At 51.5% G+C, this 11791-nt stretch overlaps 3 protein-coding genes across 3 annotated transcripts; 2 read left to right on the top strand and 1 right to left on the bottom strand.

Moving 5' to 3' along the window:
• Nucleotides 1-1358: 1358 nt before the first annotated feature.
• On the top strand, nucleotides 1359-3215 carry J4E82_008626 (uncharacterized protein; the record flags this gene model as incomplete). The annotated part of the gene is made up of 1 exon (XM_051734857.1): nucleotides 1359-3215. One exon carries the CDS (start codon nucleotides 1359-1361, stop codon nucleotides 3213-3215), a length of 1857 nt encoding a protein of 618 aa, XP_051585438.1.
• A 607-nt stretch (nucleotides 3216-3822) lies between these two features.
• J4E82_008625 (uncharacterized protein) lies at nucleotides 3823-4359 on the top strand (the record flags this gene model as incomplete). The annotated part of the gene is made up of 1 exon (XM_051734856.1): nucleotides 3823-4359. One exon carries the CDS (start codon nucleotides 3823-3825, stop codon nucleotides 4357-4359), a length of 537 nt encoding a protein of 178 aa, XP_051585437.1.
• A 605-nt stretch (nucleotides 4360-4964) lies between these two features.
• J4E82_008624 (uncharacterized protein) lies at nucleotides 4965-10019 on the bottom strand (the record flags this gene model as incomplete). The annotated part of the gene is made up of 3 exons (XM_051734855.1): nucleotides 4965-8514; nucleotides 8568-8658; nucleotides 8702-10019. 3 exons carry the CDS (start codon nucleotides 10017-10019, stop codon nucleotides 4965-4967), a joined length of 4959 nt encoding a protein of 1652 aa, XP_051585436.1.
• Nucleotides 10020-11791: the final 1772 nt, after the last annotated feature.

Genomic DNA, 11791 nt, shown 5'->3' with positions numbered 1-11791 from the left:
CAGTTTAAGAGCTCTAAACTGAACTGACTGATAAGACGAGAGCTCTAAACTGACACTGAACTGACTGCCAAGCAATCAGTCAGTCAGTCAGTCTCATCAGTTTGGATTGATTGTTAGCAACTCTGAACGGTACGCAACATCGAGCGGATCATGCATCCAGGAGAGGAGTGAAAGAATGGATGAGCCCTTGTGCTAATTGTCGTAGAGTTTCTGTGCTATAATGTATATATTTGGTATCAGCGTCACTGCAATTATCTTAACTTCAAGGGAGTGTATCTGACTCTTGTTGCTCATTTGTTGGCACCGCTCCATAGGGACCTTTAGTCGTGCACTCCGTGCATTCAATCCTTCGTAAGCAGCTCCAGAACTTGGTTCCAGTCTGCCTCCATAATTTAGGCACTGAATTGGAGGAGGAGCGATAACATGTCGATAGAACCCCAGAGTTCAATGCTCGTGTGCAAGAAACCTTGGCTCGCGTTGATGATGCTCTAGAGCTCGTACTTCGTGTTCATATACCAGGAACTCGTATTTTTAGCGGAAGGAAACCTTTCCAAATCTAAACATAAAATGGCGATCGGTTTAAACGTGTTGGAGGAGATAGTAGAGGAATGTGCTCAATGCTTCTGCATATTAATCAGTACGGCGGTATCGTACACTTGATATTTTACTGCTTATAGTGTATCGAGCATTCATCATAGGCTCAAATGGGTCGATGAATACTGTGTAATGTGAAAAACGCTCCGGATGCTGTGAGTGCCCGTGAGAAGCTTTTACACAGTGTACACTAACTCATCATGCTCGAGCACCCGGGCTACGCGAAGATTATTGTAGATAGCACTATCGCAGAAATTACATCTAGAGCGATTCGATGAAGCAGGGTATGCGTAGTGTTGCCGTAGTATTGCGCAGCGTTGATATATTGTAAAGTCGCATCGACGTGTCACAACCGCGACCTCGGTCCATTGTTAGCGTCGCAGCATGACATCACAACATCAATTCACATACAGATAGTGTTCGCTTGCATGAAGAGCACGTAGGAGCTGTTGCATTATTTCTTGAATCGATGGCTATGCTTGCGGAACTTTCCAGGTTATTGCAAAGCTTCGCGAGCACTCGCAGTGTTTATTCCATTCTTTGGTGTATGAGGCCAACACGATACGTAAACACAGTCTCTTGAGATCTTCAATAACTGATGACACCAACAAGGAAACAGCAATACATAAGAGGTATATAAATCTATCTTTCCTCAATAATAATATCCACAAAATCCTCGAGACATCAATTTACAGAGTAGCAAAGACGTGCATCTTCTTTGTCCCAAGATCATCTAACACAAGCCTCACTCAACATTTCCAAGCATGCCCTCTTTCCTACGCCCAAATGCCCAGCGTTGTCGTGACTTCTTGTCGCATCCAGATGCGTACGTAGTCCATATTCCGACTGGTGATGACCTCTACTTCACATTACCGTTCGACTTAAGCTCTCTGCATCCCATGCGCCCCCAAGAGCTAGAAGCCCTCCATGACTTCTTGGATACGATACAAGATGAGGTTGCAGAAAACCTGGGTAACCATACCCTCGAGAATGTTCTGCAAGCGCAGTCGATCATAGTGCGCTGGCTCGAAAACGCCAGGTGCCTTGGCGATTTGGAGACGCATGGTTGGGCAGCTGGTCTGGGCTTCCCAATATTCGATGACTACCAATATCCAGTTGACTTCCATTGGAACTGGGATGTCATCAAGTTTGAGGGGCTTACTTCCAAATACTTCGAACTGGTACATCCTGCAAGCACCCGTTCCGTCTACCATTCTATATACCGCACCCCCACTGAGCACGCTTCCGCCCCACCCAATACTCCAGTCAATCGTAGACTGTACAGAGGCGCAGACCCGGACTATATGGAATCTGAGTCTAATAAACCTTTCAGCACGCATGTGGCAGCCTGTGCGAACAACAACGAGATTTCGGACTTCTGTGATTACTTTCCAGACCTCAATTTCGCCCCACCCCAAGACCGAGTCTTTCAGTTTGAGAGTAACAGCCACCATGGTACTCGCAGCATTCAAGGACAGAATGTGAAAGTTTACCCTGACCGGGTTTCGCGGACTTCAAGACTCGATGCGGAGACTATTGAACCTACCAAGATCCAGCAACGTACTCGTCAGCTCACGATGGCGACCGAGAGATATTCTCCAAAGCCTCTGCATGCATGGGAAGACTTCTATCAGCGAGGGCTGATATGTTACGGTCTGGCTGCCGAAAACAGTTCCCTGGTGCCCTATGCCGATCTGTACTTGCTCAAATCATACAAAGCTATGCGCGACCAGGGCTCGTCAGAAAGAGATTCTCTGAAGCAAGTAAGTAACATCAAGTCGACTAATCCTAAGAGTTTCCCTGGGCGATCTGTATGGAGAGATCATTCGCGATGGGGCGACGACGAGTTCAATTACACATTCCCCAATGAGCCTGATTATCGTACTCCTCAGGTGACTGTCAAACAGACAGTGCCCTGTTGTCATCCTGAAAAATGTGCCGAAGAATGCTATATCTCGTCAGAAGGTTGCATGAAACAAATTCAGGATTCTGGTCAAGGTCCAGAGCGCCAGGTTCGATTTGTACAGCCACCATCCGACCAGGAGGTTGACAAGTCTACGTTCCCAGGACACGCAACGCCAAAGTGTGTGCATAACATGCAGCAACCACTTGGTTACCATCAGTCGTCAATGTTCCATGATTGCAACTCGTTACTTCCTTCTGATCGTGAATGGGAGCCTATGGCAGGAACTGGAGCTGCTAAGAAGCTCTCCGAGTCCAAGAGACAAGAGCGCAATCAAACCTATAGCGATCAAGAACCCCAAAGTGCTTTCGAAGAAACCTCAATTGTATCTGAGCCAAAGGAAGTCAAAGAATGTGCACCCCAAAACACTGGGCAGCGGGCTACCCATTTTCGAGGCCGTGAGCAGAGGACTTCATCCGCTCGGGAAACTGCTGCGAAACTTAAACACGACACTCAAGATATGTTCGATCAAGCCTCAGATTGTCGATGCACTGTCTGTGGACATTCTAACGCTTCCCAGACCGTGCCATTCCAAAACCCAACTCGACTATTCAACTGGCCGAAGGCAACAGCAAGACCTTCGAGCTATCAGGCATATGCTGAAGACAGTCCAGAGGACTCACCTGGGGCTAAATCCGGCTCATGGAGGGATGTGTGATGAAATGGAGTCAATGTCGGACATCTTGCCGAGATGCGTATAAAGTAACTATGGTCACTCGATCTGGAAATTGATGTAAATAGGATGTTAGCCCAATTGTATCAAATTCTCCTTCTTTCACCGATGACTCTAAGGTGTATCTTATTGTCGCGCCTTTTTCCATCTTATTCTATTCACTCCAGTTCGTTCGTGTGTAACTCCTACCGACGGTGAAGGCGCAACGTCACCGTATACAACCTAAAGCGACTTGCCAACAGCACGTCACCGCAGAGTCCCGAATCCCACCAAACTGACATAAGAGTTTGCTCACACAACTAACAGCCTACCTCAAATCCTATCCCCCAGCCACTTGATATCCTGCTCGCAAAACACTAAGAGCATGTCGCTCTTACCGCACCAAATGTCTTTATATAATCGTGCTCTAGATGTCGTCTTCACTCTGTTTCCCTCAAGACAACCAAAAACCACAAAACTAAACCGCGTAGATGCACCACCCCACCTTCTTGAATACCACGACTCCAGCGTCGGACCCAGATCACCACCGTCTCAAACGCTATTTCTTCCCCTACGTACCCGCATAGAGATCTCCCCACTCTCTACCCTAGGTATGGCACAAACTCACGCTTACTACGAGGAAATCGACAGTATACCCGCATCCGCCGCCAACCAGACCAGCCCGTTCCACAGCGCATGTTGGTGGATCATTCATCCAGTGACTTGCGTACAAGTACTGGATTTGAGTACAAGGGTATTGGTGGATTTGAAGGTGTGGATTGAGGAGACCGTGCCGAATGAGCTGTTTGTTAGGAAGAGTGGGACTATCATGGGATTTAAGGGTGTACGAGAAGAGACGCTGGGAAATGTCATGAGTGAGTTGAAAAAGAGGAAAGACAGGGGTGACTTGGAGAGCGAGGAAGGGTATGTGGGAGGTTGGCAGGCCGTTGGTAGAGACGGGGAGGAGATGGCTAAGGAAGTGACGGACGAGGATGACAACGATAGGTGCGATGAGCTACATGTGAGGAAACAGAAGAAGGCAAACAGACTGAGCCGGAACTCCGGTGCGCAGTTGGAAGAAGCTGCTGCTGCCGGGCGAAACGCTGCCGAGGAAGCGAAAGTGAAGAATGAATACGAGTATGTAGTCTAAAAACGACTGCGAGCACAGCAAGTCGGAAATTGAAAGGTGCAAAGTACTTAATTTTTCATGCAGATTTTCATTCAAAGGTTAATATCTGGCCGCAAGATCTACGCTATATGATATGTAAACATCAGATGCCAGCCCAGAAATATGTCATGTCCAAGGAGATTCGTTGTCGTATCCTTGGTCCTATCTCGTGTATATGAACTATCGTTGAACATCTGGGAACGGGGTATCGCCAAACCAGCCCATGTCCTTAAGCCTTGGTATATTGGTACCATCTGTGTACCCTTCCATGGATCTACAAGCATCATATATCGTTGAGCCTCATGTTGCGCCGGTATAAAGAGTAAAAGGTAAGAAGAGAACAATGGACGCGAACGAAAAGTCAAGGCGACAGGGGGAATCATGCTTGCTTAAAGTCGAAAACCTTGATGGAAAAACAGAATGGGAAACTCCTCGCTATGCATGACCGGCCGTCATGTTATATAGACCGTTAACGATATTGCGCGTATTACGAAAAACTTAAAACAAAGTCGCGCAGTCGATGGTAATAGGAATGGTCGACAGGGGTATCAATGCAGAGTCGAACACCAAATGCGGAAAAAGACATACTATGCCCTACTCGGGTTGATGTTCTCCAGCTCGCTGCGCTGGCGCAAGTACTTGGCGGCAAGTTGATCGCCACCCTTCATGGACTGCTCCATCCAGTGCTGTGCAACACACATGGTCATTGGATCGCTGCGAGCGGGATCCTGTGACGCTCTCCTCTCACGGTTGAGAAGCTCAGTCTTGAAGACCTCGCTGGGCCTGGTGAGTGGCAATACAGTGCGATGAACGAGCTCGGGTGAAGTGAGGTAAAAGATGGCAAGCTCACGCTCAGCAACTGCGTCGCCTTCCTTGGCAGTAATAAGAAGCATGCGCCCGGCATCCTCCATAGTGTACTTGGATAGTGGTTCGTCGACCGGAGCCAGTGCGGTGGATGGTACGCCCGCCTTCTCGGCAGCACCACCACTGCTGACTTTGCCTGCATCTCGCTTAGAGTTTTGGGTGATGACTTCGTCAACAAGCTCAACCATGATCCGGCAGACATCTTGCTTGAGGCCAAGGGCAGCAAGGCCAACATCCCAGAATGCCTTGCCTCGCGCAGTCTTGTCCAGCATCTGTGCGGGTACAAAAGATGCTATGTATTGTAGGTCTCGGAACAGTGTCTTGGGTCGAATGTTGGCATCGCGGAAGAGGCCCTGGATGACTTCAACAATCATGTCTGTGCTTGGTGGTCCAACCGGAGAGCGTGCACCGTTACGAGGCAGAGGAGAGGCGTTGCTAGCGCGCTCTACATTCATGCTGTGGGAGCGGCGTTCCTCGCAGTTGGCAATTGCCTCTTCCAGGTTCTGTGCACGAGAAGTCTGCGTAGCTGGCTCACGAGAGCTGAGTTCCGGCATGGTGCCAAGAGTAGGCGATTGGGGAACTGGAGGAAGTGTTTCGCGACGGTTATTGTAGGAGCGACCTGTTCGAGAAGACAAAGACGCTATGATGAGCAACTCCAGCTCGTACAATGCATGGAGCTTGGAGAAGGGATTGGGATGTGTTTGAAATCTGCCTAGCAGCCGCCGGAAAGCAACGTTGTAGGGGAACTCGAGGAGTCCAGCCTTCTTCGCTGTGGCATTGCCAACCGAACGTGAAGTTGCATCGCTTGAGGCTGAAGAATGCTCACCAGCTGATTGATGAGCATCGGATGCGCTAGCATGTTGGAATGTCGCAACAGGTGGGGCAGCTGAACCCCGCTCGTTGCGGCCAAGCGTCTCCAAGGGCAGGTTACGTTGATCAGGTAGCGTCTGCTTTCGAATGTTCTTCATGCTCTTCTTGGCAAGTTGCTTCTTGCGCTTGCGCTCTTCTTCGTCCCTGCGCTCGAAGACGTCGTCAAGTAGATCACCACAGAACCACGAGTCGGTCTCGCTCCCGTTGGCGAAAACCATCGTTCCGAGATCACTCAAGAGAAGGCCTGTGAGTGTTTGCTTCAAATCGAGCATGAAACGACGCTTGTCTTCGTTGACCATTGCAGATTGCTTCAGCATCACTGTACCCTTTGAAGACGATGCGGTACGTGGACGAATGCTGGTCGCATTGGTGGGCGACTGCGCTTGAGTTTGGAACGGCGACCAGAAAGTAGCCACAGAGTCGATCGACAAGACAGGTGAAGAGCCACCGAAGTAGTCGTGAGAGTCCATGGGATTCCTTCCCCAGGGACTCTGATCGAAGCTGGAAGATCCATTTCGGTTGGCTGCGGCACGTAGACTGCCCTGGCTTGGTCGTTGCGAAAAGTCATGACTACGTGAACCAGGCCGGCCATGGGTCTCGTACTCTTCGTCGCCAGCGATAGAGAGCGTGCCGACACCAGTCAAGAACAGATCACCCTTCTGTCGTCCACTTTCTAGAATTTGTTGATCGCGCTTGTATAAGTCGCTGGACCAAAGAACGGGTCCGTCCAGAACACCCTCGCCAATGATCTTAGTGACGCACTTGTCGACTTCAAGGCAGAAACGATGTATCCGCTCTTCGCCCTTGCAGAAGTTCTCTACGCCGTATTGCATGAGCCATTTCAGGGTGATCTGCGACTGCTCATCGGACAGCTTGTTTGGACCACCGAAATCTTGAGTGGCGGACATGAGGTCAACGAGTTGAGCTTCATTTTGCCGTAAGAAGCTATTGGTGCTCCGTGGCTGGGAACCAGAAGGACCTCTGGTACTAAGCGTCTTCGACTGTTGTTCCATGATCTTGAGGGCAAGCGCGACGTTTCTGGCGTCTTCGTATGGCTTCGAGGTACGAACATCTGTAATGTACCACATCTTGTCGCGGAGGTTCTTGAATGTAATCATCATCTCTTCAACCATACCATCTGATCGCTCCTGTGATTGCTTGAGCCATACGAACCAGGCCTCGAACTCTTCGATGGCGTTGGCTGCTTTGCTAAGGAGATCACGCGGACCGCGAGAGAAGTAGTTGAGGAGAGCGGCATACCCATTCTTGACCAATGTGGGAGAGCTGAGTCTTTTCAAACTTTGCAAGGTCTTGTAGTACATGTGCGCATTGACGAAATCAGATCGTGCTTGGCACTGGTACATGGCTGTCTCGAGCATTGTAACAAGAACAGAATTGTTCTCTTGCTTTTCGCCGACTTGCGGGTTGCTGTGGCTCCTTGGGAATTGTGGTGAGCGTCGAGATGAGACGTTTCTTTGACTTGCAATCATGTTTGTGAGCTGACTTTGGCTCTGTGTTGAGTTGTACGGATTGCGTGAGCCAAGATTGTCGCTAACATTGCGTACCGGGCCGCGTCCACGTGTGCTCTTGCGGGTTGTCATTCGGTTGCTGAAATTCTTCGATTCGCTGTCGGGTGCCAGTTCTTTTGGAATCTCGTACTCTTCAACCAGCTTGGCAATGGCCTCTTTCAACTGGTGGTAGTCATTTCCAAGATCGAACCTGTTCCCGCCATCCTCGTCGTCACTGCTGTCACTGTCTGGTGAATCTTCATCGTGCTCATCTTCATCATCAAAATCCTTGCGCATACGCGGCTTCAGCTGCTTTCCATCAGCGGAGATGTAAAGGACAGCCCATCGCTCTGCGCACGGATGGCATGAACCCGATGTCGCCTCGAAACCTAGAATGCGAGTCATCTCAGAACACGCTGATCGCAGCTGTTTTCCGTATTGCTCTGTTGGTACTGGCTTCATCTCATTTTCCGAGTCGGTTGATGCTGGATTGCCGTCCAGGAGCGGCTCTCGCGACGTCTGGTCACTGGTCATGGAAGAGGCACTGGCACTCAGAATAGAGCTTGCATCAGTCACGGAAGCGGCGGCATTCCGGAATGGTACTGACATCCCGGACATGGATGAAGCAGATGAAGCAAGACCAGTACGGCGCTGGCTGTCGTTGTCCATATGGCTCGATGATGGTCGGCGCTCTGGGAAGAGGGCATTAACCAAGGTCACAATGTCTGCCGGAGAGAGAACAATGAAGGGCTGAACTTCCACAGTTTCCCTAGGTGACGTGATGGCCTTTGCAGGTAGTAAAATTGGCTTCGAGGGAGTTTTAGTGTGCTTAAATCGGGCCAAGATGTTTTCGATATGTGTTCGGATCTCTGGAAGTATCGGTACTTTCTTTTGCCTAGATTTGTTGTTAGCTGATGATATTAGTGTTACCTGGGAATCGGATCATACCAGTTGTAGGTCATGTCCACGACGTATTTCTGCGCTCGGATGGCAACCTCCTTCAGAATTTTTATGCGGGCATGCTCGCTGATGTGGTGGCCTATCATGATACCGTGAGTCTAGCTGTTGTTAGTGCCATGAACCTCGTATCGACAAGGGTAAACATGCCTCAGGATGAATGATGGCGTTCATCAGGAAAGTAGAGAATAGCCAACGCGAAACGAAGAAGTTTTGAGAAGCCCTGCGGACGTTCTTCTCGTCCTCTAGCTTTCGGAGGATGGCATTTCCAATTTCTAGGACGCCTTCCGGGATACCGCCGGCACTAGGCTCATCATCAACGACTTCGAACAAGCGTTTGACAGCCTTGTCAAAGAACTCGTCTACTGCAATGGTATCTTTGGTCGAACGTTGGACCGGCATTCCGGGTCGTGCTGCCTGTTCTTCTGGCTTCTCTAGCAGAAACTGGCCGTCCTGTAGGGTCTGCATAAGATAAAGCTCCAAATTGGTCTTGCCAGGCCACTCTCGCATACCTGCCCAGACATCAAGTACAGTTCTGATGAAGTTTGGGTTGTTGTTCTTGATTAATTTGGCACAAACAGTGGCCCATACATCAGTGCGGCGGAGGTCCTCGGCTGAGTCGGGTCCGGACGAGTTGGCGAATATGGTGTAGACTAGGGCAGACAACGGGTCGTGGCGCTGAAAAGACAACAGACGTTCTACTGGACTCGTTCCTTGCTGTTGGGGCTTTTGCGAGGATGCATTGCGGCTGCGGGCGTTTGCAAACATGACCGAGTCAATGGGATCCATGGTCTGACGGAAAGACGTAAGAGAAGTGAGCTCTTGCTGCGAAAGACTGGAAATGCGAGCAGCAAGAAATTCAGGATTGGTGCGGATCTCAGAAATGAAATCTAGAAGATTGTCCAAAATCTTGGACGGAACTTCATTGAGGAAAGTTGAAGCAGAGAGGGGCTTCTCGCTCTTCATGTTCTTGGACTTGCCAAACTCCAGATCCGGCTCCAAAAGGGCGTATTGTCTCGTGGCATCGCATGAGTTGCGGACATCGTTCAGGGCATTGTATAGGGATGCGAAGGACTTCTTGTCGTCCGACCGGAAGTTATCCACCAGCGTGCGGTAGGCAAGCTCTCCGCAGTGTACCAGACGTGCGGAGAGGGCGCTAGAGACCAGCCACCTGTGTAGGCGCACGCGGGCGTGGGTCTTGCGCTGCTCTTGGTAGCCCTGGAGGCGTATTAGATGAGCGAGTTCGGCGAGGGAAGTCGCAGACGGTGGGATGGCTGCAGTCGGCAGGTACGAGTCGCTGTAGGAAGAAAGGTCGGCGGGCAGCAGTCGAGGCAGGCGGCCTGCGGGTGCAGACATGGAGGCGGGCATCTGGGGTCGCTGGAGTGTCTGGTGGCCATGGCGGTCGTTGTCGACGTCTGGCGTTCCGCCAGGTCGACTCCCCATGGTGGTCGTCAGGTGCTTGGGAGCGCGAGGTGAGGGCGACCGGGGCGGAGCCTCAGTGGGCGGGTCGTCGACTTGAGAAGTAGTCACGGTAGTGTGCGAGGGCGTGTGGCTTCTGGACGAAACATGCGTCACGGTGGGCGACACGGCTACGAGTAAGGTCAGCGTCAACTCGCCTGCCAGCTCATCGTACATGGACAGAGCAGCGCATCGATGCTCGCGCCAGCTATTGGACGCTGGACCGCTCGAGGACACCAAGGAGCACAAAGCCCAAGGAGGGAAAAGCACCTACGCGGAGTATTGCCAGCCTGCGCCGGCGAGGCTGTGAGTTGGGTTCGTCGGATCATGTCGCCATGAGGGAGCCCCATGGAAGCCCTACGGAAGGTGCGGACCTCAAGAAGATGGCAGTGATCCCCTACGGCATTGCCAGATGGAGCGATGGTATTGGGAGAATGGGGACTGCTTTGGGCGCGACCTCTCCACAGCTTTGGACGTATGCGCTGGCGCGTCTTGACTCTTTAGGTGGTAATGATACAGAGTAGCGAGGCCAAGTAGGTGTGATTGGGCGCCTGTTTCGAGTCCCTGTAACAAGGGCGGGCAAGTCACGACTGCAGCTCAACGGCCCCCCTACTAATGCTAGCTATACTGACTATACTAAGGCTAAGACGCGAAAGCGACCAGAAAGCGGTGATGGACAGCCAGCGGCGATATACCGTGTATAGTTGCAGCGGGGGAGCTGCTTCAGATTGGTGGCCATGGCAGACCGCCAGACTTGCCCACGGCCTCACATCGCCATGGAACTGTCCAGGCGATGACTTGCAGGAACAGCACATCGCTGTGGGACGAATGAGGGCCGACCGCCCAAATGCCTCAGCTCTGAAAGGTCCATGGACCCTCTTTTGCCCACACGTTTTGCATGGCCAGCCATCCCCGCCTCGCACAGAGACTCGTCGACAACGCACGCTTCTGATCGGCACCGTCGTCTTTCTGTTGGAAGCTTCGGCGATGCTCTCCCGCCGCTGGTGCTGGCGAGCCATGTCGCCATAGAGAGACTAGGGTATCGGCTTGGCCGCTTCTGCGACCGCCCAGAGACGCTACCCCTCCTCTCCGTCACCACGACAGACGACGCTCAACAGCAGAGCAGCTCGTAAACTCTCAAACACGCTGCTCTGGCGCATCTGCAAGGCCAAACAAAGGGCGACGCCCAGCAAATCACATAAGCGCATGTCTTCTCGCCCTCCTGACGTGACGGCCGTCGAGTGGAGTCGCGCTGCCCCTGCGCTGCCAGCGCATTCCTGTCAAAAAAGACCATGCCATGCAACATGCTGCACGCCAAAGCATCGCGCTGCACTGCTGTGAACCCATGGTTTCCCACTTCATATCCCAGTGCATGGCTAGTGCCTAGTCAATCTCCAGATCATTCATCATCTTGCCATGTATATGCCGTCGCCGTCCAATGAGCCTCGCTGTCGCACCACATACTAAACTATCTGCAGCATCTTCTGCTTGGAGCTATTGCTGCACACGCTGCGGAGCTTCGTTCCTTTTGCATGTTTGCAGCAGCATTGCGTCTGCACCGGCGTCCTAGTGGGTGGCAGCTCTATCGCGATCGTAATATTACGAGATAACAATCTTCTGCGTGGGCGTTGAAATGTTCCATTAAACATGTCCCCAAATTTGGGTGTCGGAGATCGTTGTGCCCATCTGCCGGTCCTAGTCGCGTGCGAAATACCCCGCCACCACGAGTTGCCGCATACAGACCGCTCCTTCCTCAG

Source organism: Alternaria postmessia, assembly GCF_024291825.1.
Source record: "Alternaria postmessia strain BMP 2775 chromosome Unknown scaffold_71, whole genome shotgun sequence".
NCBI classification, from domain to species: Eukaryota; Fungi; Ascomycota; class Dothideomycetes; order Pleosporales; family Pleosporaceae; genus Alternaria; species Alternaria postmessia.
This window is presented reverse-complemented; position numbering and strand designations above follow the sequence as displayed.